Raw genomic sequence first — 17,127 nt, 5'->3', positions numbered from 1 at the left:
TCCCTGTGGTAGATTTATTCCATTTCAGCTCAATTATCACCTTTCCTAATCACAGGGCCTGCCTCTCATGGCCAGCACACCAAATTTAGTTTGTTCACAATTATCTTACTGCTGGTGTAGCTCAGCATTAGAAAACCTGGCTAGCATACATGAGGCCTTGGGTTCATTTCTCAGTCTAATTTTTAAGCCTGGTGTGGTAGCAGGTACACACCTTTAATCTCAGTCTGGCCTAGAAGAGACACCGTGCAAAAATAAAATGAAATAATATAAATGAAATAAAAAATGTCTTGTTTACTGTTCCTCTAACTAGAATGAATCTAGCTTGTGTTCTCCAACACATAGGACAGATAATACTGTTTCTAGAATCTCAGATGCCAGGAAGGACACCAATTGATTAACCTTATAAGCCTAATGGTAGCACAATTAACATGTATAAATCTTCTACATAGGGAATTGAATAAAGGCCTATCAATATTTACAGATATGATTATTAGCATCTGTAAAGGAGAACTGCAAAATCTTTTATGTAACCACCAACACTTTCTTGGGCATCGATATTACTGAAACAAGCACTTATATTTTTCTGTAAAACACATTGACTCCTCACTTGGACGTAACCAAGATAACTAAAAACAGTATAGAAGCCTGGTGTCTCTACCTGCATTTTCTGTCTGTCTTGTTGACTTTGGCTGAAAGGGCAGAGTTAAGTCATCCTTAACCTTTCTTCCAATTACCTAGGAATCATGGGACAGCAGAATCTTGCAGGACAGGTGGAAGTAATTATCCATGAGGACATACCCTGCAGCAGAGTGATAACTGGAGGAATCTAGATGACTCCCTCAAGGGAGAAAAGATAAGAGGGATAAGGGCTTCTTGGACTCATCTTGCAAAACCAAAACGGAGACAACTATCAACCAGATCATACCTTGACCAGGACTACTTAATTATGCCTCTCTTACATTCTGGAAGGATTATCTTGGAGTCACTGAAACCCTTTATTTATCCTTCTCAACACTGGAACATTAAATAACATTAAATAAATCTCCTTTTCACAATGATTTGTCTTTTAAGTGCATATTGGGGATGGGTGGCTGAGTCTAGCTTGTTAAGGTTGCTTGGGCCCAGGCTTCTGCCTCCCCCCACCAAAACCCTCCAGTTACAATTCCTAAAATGTATATATGCTTTCCTAGCTCTCTAAACAAGTTTAATACCAGTTTGTTTTCTGTCTTTATTAGCATCCATTTTGCAGGACTGTAATGAAAATGAAACCCTGGAGGACGGAGGCAGGTTAGGGCCATTCACTCCTATACTAAATAGCCACAGGAAAGTACACCTTCTTTCAAATTTTATTCTTCCTCTGTCTTAGACTATTACCCCTAAAATGTCTGCTCCCTCTTAATAACTCCCATTCCCTGTCCTACAAACTGATTACTTTTGATCTGTTGAGAGTTGGTTTTTAAGTCAGGCGCAGTGGCACATGCCTGTAATCCCAGTACTCAGGGGGGCAGAGGCAAGGCAGATCTCTGAGTTCAAGGCCAGCCTGGTCTACAAAGTTAAGGACAGCCAGGGCTACACAGAGAAATACTGTCTCAAAAAAAAATGGTTTGCAAAAATGACGTAATTAGGGAGGCGGAAGTAGCTCAGGCAGTAGTGTCTAACATGCACACAGTGCTCAGAGTAACTGGGTGTGGCTGTTAGCTACACTTCTGGTTGGGTTAAGCAATCAGATAATACATTATATGAAAGACAAAACGTTCTTGGGGATAAACTGCAGCAAATGTCAGGCAGATCTGGGTTAAATCTGGGCTGTGTCCTGGTTTAGCGAGAACTTGAAAAATTCATTTGTTTTCCAGTAATAACTAATGCTGCTGGAGCATTTGCTACGTGTGGGCTTATGGTCCTGTTTCACCTGCACTATTACTATAGCCCACGGAGAAGACAGGACTGGGCTGGTGAGATAGTTCAGGTGGTAAAGGTACTTGCTGCCACACCTGATGACCTGAGTTCAAGTCCTGACACTGACAAAGTGGAGGAACAGAACTTATTCAAAAAAGTTGTTCTCTGACCTCCACACACCTTCTATGGCATGAGTGCACCCCTCCAAAAGATGTAAAAAGAGAGACAGCACCACCCCCACTCCCAGATTCTAAAGATAATTAATTGGATGCCCAATCACTATTAAGTAAGCAGACAATCTAGCCCAGAGTAGCGCCAGAAGCTCTTAGCTACCTATTCATTCAACAACCATCATGTGAGCTCCTATTCTCTAGGCACTGATCAACTCACCTAATGCACACCAACTAATGAGACAGATGGCAAGTCAGCTATAATCCACATCCTCCACATCCTTGGGAGGCAGAGGCAGAAGTTTAGTAAAATTGGAGCCAGCCTGGGTTAAGAAGGCCCTGCCTCGGTACAGACAAGTCAAAAAGATCTAAGCGGTTTTTGCCAGCTTGACATGATGGCATACCCCTTTGATCCAAGCACTAGGGAGGTAGGGGCATATGGATCTCTGAATTCAGAAGGCAGCCTGGTCTACATAGTTGTAGGACAGCTTGAACTAAGTAAGAGAGATACCTTGTCACAAACAAACAAACAAACAAAGTTTACCTGCTATGGAACTTGCATTCTATCTGTGGGTTGGGAAATAGTGTGTGTGTGTATATATATATATATATATATATATATATATATATATATATATATTAAAAATGAAAATTACATGGCATTCACATCACTTTCAAACTGCCAGTAGTGCCAAGTAGGGGGTTGTTGTTTTACCTACAAAAACTGGTCATCTCACTTGACTCAACAAAATAGAGGTTATAATGCAACTAAAAGAGTAAGAAGGCTCAGCAGGGGGAGTTGAGAGACGTGTTAACTAGAGTAGCCAGGTGGACCTCAGTAGGTGACATTTTAGGAGAGGAGAGGACTCAGTTATTCCTAAACACTGCATTCACACATAGCAACACCAGGCTATGAAGAACAAATGAAAAACAAAAGGGAAATGTTTTGTAAACCTGACTAAAAAGTTCTAGGACTGTGGCATTTTTTAATTTAATTACATTCATTTTGTCAGCTTAGTAAGTTTGTGTACTCGTGTGTCTGTGTGTGAAGGTGAGAGACAACTTGTCGGGGTCCTCTCCTTTTACCATAAGGGTGGTCCTAGGGATGGCAGCTGATCCATTTCACCAGCTTGACTACAGCAAGTTCTAGGTATTATTTAAAGCCCCCTATCTCACTGCTGGATATAAGAACAAAATTTGAAAAGACTAAAAATACGCACTGTGACCCAAGGTTGCTATTTCATACTTCACCACAACAGGAGAGCAAAGAAATAGGACTTTTGGTTTAAAATAGTTCTCTTATTCCCAAAAAACAAAACGTTTTATTGTTATTGTTCTTTGGTCAACAAAGTTTTATCTACATGAAAAAGGTAATAGGACATGTCTGAAAACTGTAGGTCAGACTGTAGCCTCAACAACCTCACAGAAACCCAAGAGAGACCCATTTTTTTTTAACAAAAGAAAGTATAGTAAATAGTACTGAATATCTGTATTTTATAGTCTCAAGCAGGTAGGTGCTTTTCTAGCTCTACCACACCGTTCTACCAGATAACCATTACTTGCAATATTTGGTGAGGATTACAATTAAATTAGGTACTAAAACTTAAGGAAAAGGTAATCAATGGAAAATTGTACTAAATTAATTTGTAGAGAAATTATAGGCAGGTAGCATTCCCTTAAGAGACAGTTCTTAGTTTTAAGAACTTTTACACTAAAGACTTTAAAAAGTGGTAAATTTTTAGAATTTATTTATTGGCATTTAAAAGAAACTATTGATAAAGATTCACTGAAATAATCTAAGTGGGAAAATACAGCCAACATTGCTAAAACATGTTTATTTCACTGATCAAAACATCTTAGATGCTGTTACTGACATGAAACTGAGTGCTTCAGACTGTTCTAAACAGGTGGTATAATTAACAAGATTCATTCACGTTTTTTTCTCTTGAATATATAAAAATTAAAATACCAGTTAAATATTAATATATCTTCTCTTTAAATGCTTCTTACAGATAACAATCTCAGAACTATTTTAGTAAATAGTGAAAATTTAAGAGATCTGTTTTACTCACAAGGTAAGTGACAACCTACCAAAGGGAACTGATAGTCTGCCTATAGGCTCGTAGTGGAAATCAAAAGTCCAGGAATGCAGCAACTTCCATTTCTAAAACTAAACAAACGTAAAAGTCTTAGAAGGTTTATGCAAAAAGCTTTACTAAGCAGATGGCCACAGAAGTAGAAAGCTCGCTAATTTACTGGCAACATCAACGGGACTCCTTTTGTTCAAAGATTCAACTTGCACTCTTTGGCTTTGTCCTTGGCTTTTCCAGTTTTGCTCATGACACAAACATGCTATAAAAGAAAAGAAACACATTAGAAAAATGTGTTCCAAAGAGGCAAGCACAGCATTAGAGAGTACTACTATGTTGTCCGGGTTTCTACCAAACAAGGCACTTTGGACCAGTCACTTGAGGAGAATACATTTGGAAAAGAAATCAGGATTATGCTCCATTAGTTTGCTTTGTCTTTGTCTTCCTAAGTAACTTAGAAAAACAAAGCTGGGAATTAAAGTCATATCAAAATAGTGGCCAAAGTAAGTGATTAAAAAAGATGAACTAAAAACTGTGCTATGTAGTGTTCCTAACTGCTCCTGGACCATGTTCATAAACTCACCCGAGGGACTCCTGCTTCCAGAGTGGGAGGCAAGTACCCGAAGCAGAGTCGATTATAAGAATTAAACAAAATCATTTATTTCTTACTTATGACCATATTTGTCATGTGAAATAACGAGACAGTTACTGTATATTACAGCTGTTCTACTATTTCAGCCAGCAAGAAGTGTCACCATAGCCTGGCCAAGTTCCATTCTGTATTTGACTACAGCTTTATGTGACTAATAGGAAACATCAGTCTGGTCAAATTACGAGGTGCTGGAAGGAGAAAACAATTCTTCCCTTTCCTAAATTGTTTTGTGGTTTTTTGAAAAATAAGAGTGAGAAAAAAAGAAGAAGAAACATTACTTACATTCAAATCCCTGAAGTACTCATTATAGTCAAGGGCATATCCAACAACTAACTTGTCTGGAATTTCAAATCCAACAACTGTAAATAGTTTATTCTTTAGGTAGGAAACTAGTACTTTCAAATTTAATACTTGCAAATGTGCCTTCTTTACAAATGTTCTGTAAAGTAACTCTAGGCCATTCCATATTTAACTTTTTCAGTTATAAGATGGATAAATGATTGACTAAAGGGCATCTACTTACAGTCTGGCCTGTATCCAACACTTCGAGGGGTCCTTCTCACCAGCAAGCTGTTAATTACAAAAATTTACATGTGACATACGGAAAGACAACAGAGCATTACAAAAGAAAACATCAGTGTTCTTAAGTAGTATCATCTGCATTTAGAATATGGTCAGCTTAGCATACCCATAGGGAGACTGAAATGGAGAGCTAAATCAGAGTTCACATGAAGGTCATGGCCACTGACTGATCAGCACCTGGAACCTCATAAGATGCTTCTGAGAGCAGAATTTTAACTACTCATATGTCTATTGAAGCTCTGCTACTGAGGGGGATGAAAGGTTGGGGAGTACCAATAAGCAAAGATGAAAAGATAAAGGATTTAGATCCAGAATCCTTGAAATACAACCCTTAAACTTGTAAAGAAAGTGGGTAACAAATGCTCTTTCATCAAGACTTTTAATAACTGGCTCACAAATGGGAACTTCAAGCTACAAAAAGAGTAGTGTGTTAAAAGAACCTTTTTTTTTTTTTTGTGGTCCAGAGCCTTGTTCATGTTAAAAATATACTCTGGTAGCCAGGAACGGTGGCACACTCTGTAAATCCCAGCACGCAGGGAGGCAGAGGCAGGTGGATCTCTGTGAGTTTGGCCAAGGGTACACAGAGAAACCCTGTCTGGGGCGAGGGAATAAGCTGGGCAGTGGTGGCACATGTCTTAACGACAGCATTTGAGAGGCAGAGGCAGGGGAATTCTCTATGAATTCAAGGTCAGCCTGGTCTAGAGTTCCAGGATGGTCAGAGCTATACAGAGAAACCCTGTCTTGAAAAGACAGAAAGAAAAAGAGAGAAAGAAGGGGGGGGTTGTGAATGGGAGGGTGAGAGGAAGGAAAAAAAGAACTCTAGCACTGAATTACCCACTTCATTTTTTAGTTAATTACATTTTCAACTATTTGACTCTTGCGAAGTTTTGAGCAGTTTTTTTAAAGTTATACTGCTTTTATTGAGCAGTTATAGAAATCATGACTTCACGAATGTAGTTTAATTACATAATTATACAACTATGTATAGTTAAATGTTAATTATTTGAATGCTTGTCATGTCTGCATACAACCTGAGTTGAATCCCTAGTACCATCCCCCAAAAAGTTAATGGCTTTCAAAATTTTTATTTTCACAGTAAGTCACAAAAGAAAAAAAAAAATCTTATACAAAGGAGGTCTCTTGTGTCCTTTTTCAGCAGACTGTCACAACCAGAACATGGGCATTGGTGAACTAAGTGACTTTATGTAGACTTCACCAAATTTGCATCTCTCTGTCCAGGTCAGACAATTTAATCACATATAGATAATCACTATCACAATCAGGATACTTTTAATCATACAAGGCTCCCTCCTGTATTCCCTTAAGCCCTGGCAACCCCTAATATGTTCTCATCTGTATAATTTTGTCATTTCAAAGTGGTCTATATAAGTAAAATCATAGTTTCATTACTTTGCCCTTGGGTACAGTGTCCTACTAGCTTTGAATAAAAATGGGGAATTTTTAGGTATAAAAAAACAGGGGCAGGTAAGCAGTTTAAACAGAAAAAGCAAAACACCTGCTTTATACACTGCTGAAAGTGTCATAATTGGTATAGATCCTGTAATACTTATCTCAACTGCTACGTATTGACAGCTGTTCCTACTTATTGCTGATTTGATGGTACAGGTGTACTACAGTTGTGTTCAAATTTCGTTGCTTTTAATTCTGGTCTGCCATAAATTATCTGAACATTCATATACAGATTTGAGTAGGGAGGTATAAGACAGGTCCTCACTATATATAGCTCAGGCTGCTTGTTTCAAATTCAATGAATGTGATCCTCCTGCCTCCACTTTCCAAATGCTGAGATCACAGGGGTGAACTACCATACCTGGCTGTCAACTTATACAGATTTGTGCATCAACATATATTTTCACTTCTAAGGGATAAAGCACTCAGTACAGTTTCTGAGGCCTTCTGGTAGTTAAGTGTGTAGTTTTTAAAGAAACTGCTTTGTAAGCTGGGCGTGGTGGCATACACCTGTAATCCCAGAACTCAGGGAGGCAGAGCAGGCGGATCTCTTTCACTCTGAGACCAGTCTGTTTTAAAACCAGGTCTACACAGAGATATCCTGTCTCACAAACAAAAACAAAACAAAATAAAAAACAAAAAAAGAATGAAACTGCTTTCTTGAGTGGCCATACTATCTTATATTCCTATGAAATAAGAGCTTTTTAATGTTTAATTTGGGAAAGACCAAACACACTTATGTAGGACAAGTACATCATCACAATTTACTCAAGTATTCTCTGAGCACATCTCTCCTCCAGCAAAACAGAAATTCACTGAGGTATATTTGTACCATCTATCAGAAAAGTCCATGAGGATGAACTGCTGAAGTATTTTATTAAAATTATAGAGATTCAAAGACTTTACAGTTTGATCTTTTAAAAAAGAATTTATAAAAGCCAGTTTATTGGTCAGCAGAGATAGCTCAGTGTGTAAGGCTGCTGCCAAGACTGCCAAACTGTGTTCCATCTGACCCAGGACAAAAAATGTAGAAAGAACCATCTCCCCCCAGGCTGTCTTCTGACCTACACAAGTGCATGTGCCACATGCCCATATTCGGGGCACAAAAAATAAGTGTAATTAAAAATGAGATCCAGCTAATCATTCAGGAAAAAAAAAAGAGCTGAACTTTTGTGTATACATGCACACACACAAAAAAAATCACAAATTAGTCAAAGATTTTAAAAATAAAAATGAGGCAGACACAGTAACGCACATCTGTAACCCCAGCACTCAGGAGGCAGGAAGATCTCTGTGAATTTGAAGCCAGGCTGGTCTACAAAGCAAATACAGGACAGCCAAGTCTACAGAGAGAAACCCTGTCTCAAAAAAAAAAAAAAAAAAAAAAAAAAAAAGAAATAAAAAATAAAAGTGAAATTATAAAACTAAAAACAAAGCAAAAGCAACAATGAAACAAAAAAGATATTGCTTTTAACAATAAAACCCAATTTAAAATTGCAGGAGCATCAACTGAACCAGGTTCCCCATGTTCAAATCTTCTCTCTATAGTTTATTAGTTCTGTATCTATGGGCAATTCCCTAGGCTTCAGCATCCTCATCTATAAGGTAGAGATAACAACTGTTGTAGGATCAAACTATAAAACTAAAGATAAAAACAGAAAGAAAGCAAAAGCCAAACAGCCAAGTATTGCAAGATGTGAGACTGCTTCAGAAAAAAGAAGAAAGCATTGTAAAATTTCAATGACAACACAAAACAGGATGCCTTATTCACTACTCAAATCCAGGAGATGCAAATGTTCAGGGCCCACCACTTGCTACCACCTTTGGTTTCAATTTCACACGGGGACCTTAGATCCTCTGCCATGCTACTAAAGACAAGTTTGATATACACTCTCATTATTGGGAGCCTGGTGCGGTGACGAACGCCTGTGATCCCAGCACTTGGGGAGGCAGAGGCAGGAGTTAAAGGCCAGTGTGGTGTACAAAGCAAGTCCAGGACAGCCGAGGCTACACAGAGAAACCATCTTGAGAGAGAGAAAAAAACTCCCAGTATTCATATGAAAAAGCTGGGCATGGCTATATGTGCTTGTGACCCCAGAATTGGGGTTGGAGATAGATTCTAAAAACCCACCAACCCACCAACATGGCTAAGACTTTGAGCTTATAGATCAGTTCTCAGAGACCCTGTATCAGACAACAGAGTAAAGGAAAATAGAGGAAGATATTCAATCCTGCTCTGACCTTTGCATGTGTGCACTTGAGTTCCTATGCACCTGCACATAACTCGCATACTACACACATAAATAAAAAATTCTAAGAAACTATACCACAAATATACATATTTCCCTAAACGATTTAGCAGAATCACAGCATTAATGCCGTAATAGTTATTAAAGTATATGGGAGAATATGCATAGGTTCTATGCAAACACTCTTGACATTAAAAAATTAATTCCATTTACTTTGTGTGTGGAGTGATAGCATGTGTCATGGTGCACACATGGAGGTCAGATATAGTCAGTTCTCTCCTTTTACCACATGGATCCCAAAAATTGAACTCAGGTTGTCAGGCTTGGCAGCAGGTGACTTCATCCACTGAGACATCTCACCAGCCCCTCTAGCATTCTTTATGAAGGACTTGAGCATCTAGTGAGCTTAGTGTCTGAGGTGGTTCTGACTCCAAGGCTCAGTACATACTGTATTAGATGAGGAGTTTATTATAATAAAGGACTTTATTAACATACAATAACATTATAAAGGATTAATATTTAATATTACATTACCCTTTAAAGATGAAGTGAGAGCGGAAAGCATTTCTCCTTACAAAAAAGCAATTACTTAATGCTCAAAATGAAGAAAACATTCCTCTTTAAAATGTCATACATACTTTGCAACTTTAACCACTTTGGGGCTGTACTGCTTGACTAAGGAAAACAAAGTTTGCATTATTTCACTGGTGTCAAATATATATATATATATATATATATATATATATATATATATAGAGAGAGAGAGAGAGAGAGAGACATTTAATGGTGAACAAACCCAGCATAATTTTAAAATCAGAGTTACTATACAAACACAAAGGACCAGAACCCAATAATTTCATGGTACAACATCATTATTTTTTCAGCACATACACAGAATTCCACTACAATTAACACAGAGATAGGCTGGAACTTGTAACCTATCTGACTGTAAGCAAGCAGTAGGAATGTCAGTCCCCAGAACTAGATTGCATAGGTGTGTCAAGGTCAAAAACAGTGAATTAAAATGTGTACATGCCCAGGCAGTAAGGATACATGCCTATAATCCCAGCACTTGGGAGGCAGAGGCAGGTAGATCTCTGTGAGGAAAGCCTGGTATACAGAGTGAGTTCCAGAACAACCAGGGATAAACAAAGAAAAATTAGAAAAATTGGTTCAAAAAATCCCCCCCCAAAGAAATGTGTCCATGTAAGCATTGTATATATATATATATATATATATATATATATATATATATATATATATGCAAATCTTTTTTGTTTTCACACAGGATCTAGTTATGTAGCTCAGGCTGGTAGCTTTAAACTCAAGATCCTCCTGCTTTAGACTCCTAACAGCAGTTGGGATTGCAGGAATAAACTACCATGTTTAAGTCTGTAAAAGGTATACTAGATTTTTCTTTGTAAATTAAATATAAGGATTCTTCCATCGCAAACTCTTGATACTCTAAGAAATGCTGCTTCATTTTATTTATTTACTTAATTTGATTTTTGAGACAGAGTTTATCTTTGTAGCCTTTGCTCTCTTGGACTCACTTTGTAGATGAGGCTGACCTGGAACTCACAGAGATCAGTCTGCTTCTGTTTCCCAGAGTGCTGGGATGACAAGTGTGTGCCACGGTGCCCAGCTTCTTCATTTTACCTTTAAAGACATCCAAATTGCTAAGTTTTACTGTATAAAATTACTTTATCAGTGGTTAAAAAAAAACAAAACACCCTCATAAGATCCATTGTGATCAAGATCACCAGTACTCTCCAAAAAAAAATTAGGAAACAAAAATCCATAAAGCAGTGGAGAACATAAGGAGTATCAGGAATAGAAACTTGTGAAAAATGCAGATTCTAGGGTGTGACAGGGAAGAATGTTGATAGGCACCAAAATTACTGCCATCTAGAGTGCACACTGGAAGAACTTCTACCCCAAGGAGGTGATCGGGAACTGTGAACACACCTTATATAGAATGATTTCAGTAGGCTAAAGAGAGAACTATACTGCTGGTTTTGAAGAAGGCAGCTGTCATCCTGTGACAGGGCTGCGTAGCAGGCCATGCGTGATAATCTTTGTAGCTCATAGCCACCCCAGGCCAGTCAGGAAGAAAACTGTCCCTCATTTGGATAATTAAACAAAGAACTATAAGGTGCTATCATCCTGAGTGCACTTTTTTAAAAAATTGCATTTATTTATTTGTGGGGTGTGTGTACACAAAACCTGCCATGATTCAAGACCAGCCTTGTCCACACAGTAAGTTCCAGGACAGCCAGGGCTATATAGTGAGATTGTATCTTCAAAAAAAATATTAATAAGTGAAAGAAGCCAGATACAAAGGGCAATTACTATGTAATTCTACTTATGTATGTTCTCAAAAAGTAAATCTTAGAAAGTGGAGAAGAAGAAAGAAGAAATGATGGCTAAGGGAACTGGATTTCTCTGTAGGGAAAGAACATTTTGTTTTCTTGTTCGTTTTTTTAAAAGATTTATTTATTGTGTATACAGTGTTCTGCCTGCATGTAAACCAGCAGGCCAGAAGAGGGCACCAGATATCATTAGAGATGGTTATGAACCACCATGTGGTTTCTGGGAATTGAACTCAGGACCTCTCCAAGTGCAGCCAGTGCTCTTAACCTCTGAGCCATCTCTTCAGCCCAGAAACAATGTTTTTATACTGTTGCTTAAAGAAAAAATAGTAGCCAGATATGCCTCTGCCATGCAAATTCAAGTTATTCACATCATCAGACCTAGGCCAGATGAAGCTACAGAAAGACCAGAAAAAAATGCGCCATCTTGAGCTGAACAGGATCTTGATGAAGGAAAAAAGAAAGGAGGGAGGGCAGGTAGCAGGGATGGAATAAGAAAAAGAAAGGGAGGGAAAAGAGGCAGACGATGGTAGATGCCTGTAATCCCAACACTTAACTTAGGAGGTATAGGAAGGTGAATAGAGTTAAGAGTCTAGTCTATCTTTCTGCTCTTGGGATACCTCACTCAGGATGATTTTTTATAGATCCCACCATTTGCCTGCAAATTTCATGATTTCCTTGTTTTTCATTGCTGAGTAGTATTCCATTCTGTATCCATTCCTCCACTGAGGGACATCTGGATTGTTTTCTAGGTTCTGGCTATTAAGAATAAAGCTGCTATGAACATGGTTGAACAAATGTCCTTATTGTGTACTTGGGCACATTTTGGATATATACTCATAAGTGGATACTAGACATATAATATAGGATAAAACTACAAAAATCTGTACACCTAAAGAAACCAAGGCAGAAGGAGGACCCTGGGTAAAACGATCAATCCTCACTCAGAAAGACAACCAGGATGGACATTGGAAGAAGGAGAAAACAGGAAACAGGACAGGAGCCTACCACAGAGGGACTCTGAAAGATTCTATCCAGCAGTGTATCAAAGAAGATGCTGAGACTCATAACCAAACTTTGGGCAGAGTGCAGAGAATCTTAAGAAAGAAGGGGAGAAAGTAAGACCTGCAGAGGACAGGAGCTCCACAAGGAGAGCAACAAAACCAAAATATCCGGGCACAGGGGTCTTTTCAGAGACTGATACTCCAGCCAAGGACCATTCATGGATATAACCTTAGAACCCCTGCTCAGATGTAGACCATGGCAGCTCAGTATCCAAGTGGGTTCCCTAGTAATAGGAACAGGGACTGTCTCTGACTTGAACTCAGTGACTGGCTCTTTGACCACCTCCCCCGATTGGGGGAGCAGCCTTGCCAGGCCACAGAGGAAGACAATGAAGCCAGTCCTGATGAGACCTGATAAGCTAGGGTCAGAGGGAAGGTGAGGAGGACCTTCCCTATCAGTAGACTGTTAGAGGGGTTTGGGAGGAGATGAGGAAGGGAGGATGGGATTGGGAGAGAATAAGGGAGGGGGCTACAGCTGGGATACAAAGTAAATAAACTGCAATTAATATAAAAATAAATTAAAAAAATAATCTAGCCTGGGGTGGGCGGTGGTGGGGCATACCATTAATCCTAGTACTCTGGAGGCACAGGCAGGTGGATATCTGTGAGTTCAAGGACAGCCTGGTCTACAGAGTTCCAGGACAGCCAAGGCTACACAGAGAAACCCTGTCTCAAAAACAAACACACAAACAAACAAACAAACAAGAGTCTAGCCTGGGCTATTTATTTATCTCTTTCTCAAAACACACACACACACACACAAACAAAAACCAAAACAAAGTACTGAGGGTGAAGCCTAGTGGTAGGATACTTGTTTAGCATGATCTGGGTTTGATTCCTAGCAGCACACATACAAACAAAGAAATAAAATTTATTTTCTTAAAAAAAAAATAAGGGTTGGAGAGGTAACTCAGTGGTTAAATATACTAGTTGGACTTTGTATCTCAGCACTGACAAAAACCAGGCATCTTGTTCTGACCTGCAACCCAGGTCTGAGGAGACAAAAGGCAGGAGAATTGCTGGAGTTTACTGGCTTCCAGCCTATAGAAGAAAATGTGAGCCACAGGTTCTGGAAGAGACTCTGCCTCAAATGAATAGACAGCACAAGAGGAAGGCATACACCCTCTCCTGGCCTCTGTTCTTGTGCACAGGCATTCATACCTCAGACACACAAAACAATGTACAAAAGCAAATATTACAAAAAGCAGAGAGGAAATGAAAGATAAATAAGCAACTAAGGGCAGAAAATGATGATAGAAAAATGATGCTCTGGGAAATGTGCAAAATATAGAGAGAATGAAAGATGATGGAGAACGAGGCTGATATGTATTCTGAAGCCATACTGGAAAATGTATACTGAAGAATTGAAGAATAGAGTCAAGAATTGAAGAATAGAGTCAGCCTAGGAAGATGATCATAATATATGTTTTATAAATATAGAGTTCAGTAAGGCAGACAGATATGAAATAGGAAGACTACAGACAAAAAAAATAAGTGTGGGCACGTGTGTATGCATGTGCTGTTAACCAATGGTAAATGAAAAAGTACTGAAAGGAACAGGAAGTTGGAGACATGGAAATGTAAGATTTTATGCAGGATAGCCAAAGAAGGCCGTAATGAAAAAGTGACTTCTAAATAAACAATGGTTCTTCAAGCTTACAATGCATCAGAATCAGCTCAAGGTTTGCTCGTTTTCGTCACAAAGATTCTGAGTCAGTAGGCTCTTGGCTGATGCTTTTGGATTTAAGCGATCCCACTGAAAAGCAATGAGCTACAGATAGTGAAGGTTTGAGTTTTTTCTCCACTCACTGCCTGGTAACCTTGGGAGTCTGTTTGCCTTCCCTGTGCTTGATTCTCCATAATTTAGAGTTGTAGCTGACAAAGAGAGCACTGGATTAACATTACTGTTATTACATACAAAGTACTCAAGGATGTGATAACAAAAGGACTGTATTTTTTTCTTTCCTTTATAAGAATGTTTGATATTCATATTATTTAGATGAAATGTTAAGAACCTTATGACATTCCTTAAAATTTAAGACACTAAATAAATCACACAAACATACCCTTCCAAAGTCACAGATAGTTTTAAAAGAAACAAAACAAAGAGAAAGTGTATGACATTTTTTCATGAGCAGTAAAATATAGCACTTAGAAAAAAACATTTTTGTTTGTGTTTTTTTGTTTTTAAAAAAGGACTCTCTCTGGCTTTGAACTCACTATGTAACCCAGGCTAACCTAGATGGAATTCATGAGCCTCCTGTGTTTGGGATTCCAGGCATGCCCTACTGTACTTGGCTTCTCTTAGTGTTAGAAAACACAAATCCCTCTGGCTTACCTTTATTATAATACACACTAATTCCTCAAGATCCAGCTATACCACTCCTAGGCATATATCCAAAATATGCTCAAGTATAAAAGGACATTTGTTCAACCATATTTGTAGCAGTTTTATCCCTAATAGCCAGAACCTGGAAACAACCCAAATGTCCCTCAGTGGAGGAAGGGATATAGAAGCTGGGGTACATTTACACAGTGGAATACTACTCGCAATTAAAAACAAAGAAATCATGAAATTTGCAGGCAAATGGTGGGATCTAGAAAAGATCATCCTGAGTGAGGTATCACAGGAGCAGAAAGACACACACGGTATGTACTCACTTATAAGTGGATACTAGACCTATAAGATAGGATAAACATACTAAAATATATACACCTAAAGAAACTAAACAAGAAGGAGGACCCCGGGTAAGATGATCAATCTTCACTTAGAAAGACAAATGGGATGGACATTGGAAGAAGGAGAAAACAAGAAACAGGACAGGAGCCTACCATAGACGACCTCTGAAATACTCTACCTAGCAGTGTATGAAAGCAGATGCTAAGACTCATAACCAAACCTTGGGCACAGTGCAGGGAATCATATGAAAGAAGGGGGAGTTAGTAAGACCTGGAGAGGACAGGAGCGCCACAAGGACTAAATATATCTGGGCACAGGTGTCGTTTCTGAGACTGATTCTCCAACCAAGGACCATGCATGGATATAACCTAGAACCCCTGCTCGGATGCAGCCCATGGAAGTTCCGCATCCCTAGTAAGGGGAACAGGGACTGTCTCTGACATGAACTCAGTGACTGGCTCTTTGATCACCTCCTCCTGAGGGGTGAGCAGCCTTACCAGGCTACAGAAGAAGACAGTAGAGCCAATCTTGATGGAACCTGATAGGCCATGGTCAGATGGAAGGGGAGGAAGACCTCCCCTATCAGTGGACTTAGAGAGGAAGAGGGAGGAGATGAGGGAGAGAGGGTGGGATTGGGAGGGAATGGAGGAGGGGACTATAGCTGGGATATAAAGTAAATAAACTATAATTAATATAAAAAATAAAAATTTAAAAGAAAAAAATAAAAAAATTGTAAACAGTATATTAAAAGGTGATGAAGAGCTTACTTCAACAATCAAGACATTGTAGAAGAAAAAAAGAAAAAAAGAATATTAGTACATGAAGTGAGATGGTATTCCAATTATCAGTAAAATCATATAAAAAACTCTTAGAAATTATCCAAACTCTTACTTAGAAGTACTTTATTATACTGAATCATGCTTGAAAAAGTGAGCTATTAGAACTCACAAGTTCTTAATATTAAGTCTTTCATAAGGAATATCTGATTATATATTCATTTTTTTTAATAAAAAAGCTTTTAATTCTTTCTGCAGGACCTTAGGCAACTTGTTGAAATTTCTTTGGGTCTCAGTGTCTCATATGTAAAACAATAAACTTGAACCAGCTGGCCCTTTATGTATCTTGACGCTAATATTCCATGAAATGTAATCAGTAAAAATGCTTCTAAAAATCATGTATTTAACATCACAAAGAATGCAATTAAAGTTTACTTTCCCATAAGCTAAAACTAGTATGGTTGTGCACATATTTGGGAAATTGCACTAAGTAAATATACCAATACTTCCTTCCACCATAAACCTGAAACACATTTCAACCCACTCTTTTCTTTTAGTCTGTAGCCCAGGCTAACCCAGAACTCATTATGTAGCCATAACTGTTCTTAAACTGGCAGTAACATTTCTGTCTCAATCTACTGAGTGCTAACATTACAGCTGTGATTTACCATGCCTTGTTCCTCACTCACCCACTTGTGTTTATGTCAGTTAAGAGAAACCAGGCAGAATTTCACATGCCCACAATATTCACTGCACAGATTTCTATACTGTTTATCTCTATAGCTCTCAATGCACTCTGTCAAACAACAACACCAGAACTCTCTTGTTCTAAGTTAGTGATTATCAAAATAGAGTACACAGAATCCATTTGAGTTTCAAGAAAATTTAAAACTTTTTTTTTTTACCTTGTGGTAATTTGAGAATGCCCCTCATAGGCTTTTACATAGGAATGCTTGGTCCTTAGTTGGTGGAACTGTTTTGGGAAGGATTAGTAGGTGTGGGTCTTATTTGAAGGGGTCTGTCACTGGGAGTGGGCTCTGCAGTTTCAAAAGCTCAAAATAGGCCCAGTCTCTAGTACTCTCTGCATCTAACATGTAGATAAAATGTAAGCTTTCAGCTACTATTC

The 17,127-nt window shown here is 38.5% G+C and overlaps 1 protein-coding gene across 1 annotated transcript in view; it reads right to left on the bottom strand.

Annotated features, from left to right (window-relative positions):
* Positions 1-4,349: 4,349 nt before the first annotated feature.
* The window catches only part of LOC110541481 (hypoxanthine-guanine phosphoribosyltransferase-like), a 46,978-nt gene continuing 34,200 nt past the window's right edge, over positions 4,350-17,127 (bottom strand). Inside the window, exons 2-4 of the mRNA XM_060374671.1 lie at positions 5,332-5,378; positions 5,091-5,167; positions 4,350-4,418 (exon numbers count right to left, since the gene is read on the bottom strand). Of these exons, the coding sequence (XP_060230654.1) occupies positions 4,350-4,418; positions 5,091-5,167; positions 5,332-5,378 (193 nt within the window). The remainder of the gene's footprint in view (positions 4,419-5,090; positions 5,168-5,331; positions 5,379-17,127) is intronic.

Source organism: Meriones unguiculatus, chromosome X, assembly GCF_030254825.1.
Source record: "Meriones unguiculatus strain TT.TT164.6M chromosome X, Bangor_MerUng_6.1, whole genome shotgun sequence".
NCBI classification, from domain to species: domain Eukaryota; kingdom Metazoa; phylum Chordata; class Mammalia; order Rodentia; family Muridae; genus Meriones; species Meriones unguiculatus.
This window is presented reverse-complemented; position numbering and strand designations above follow the sequence as displayed.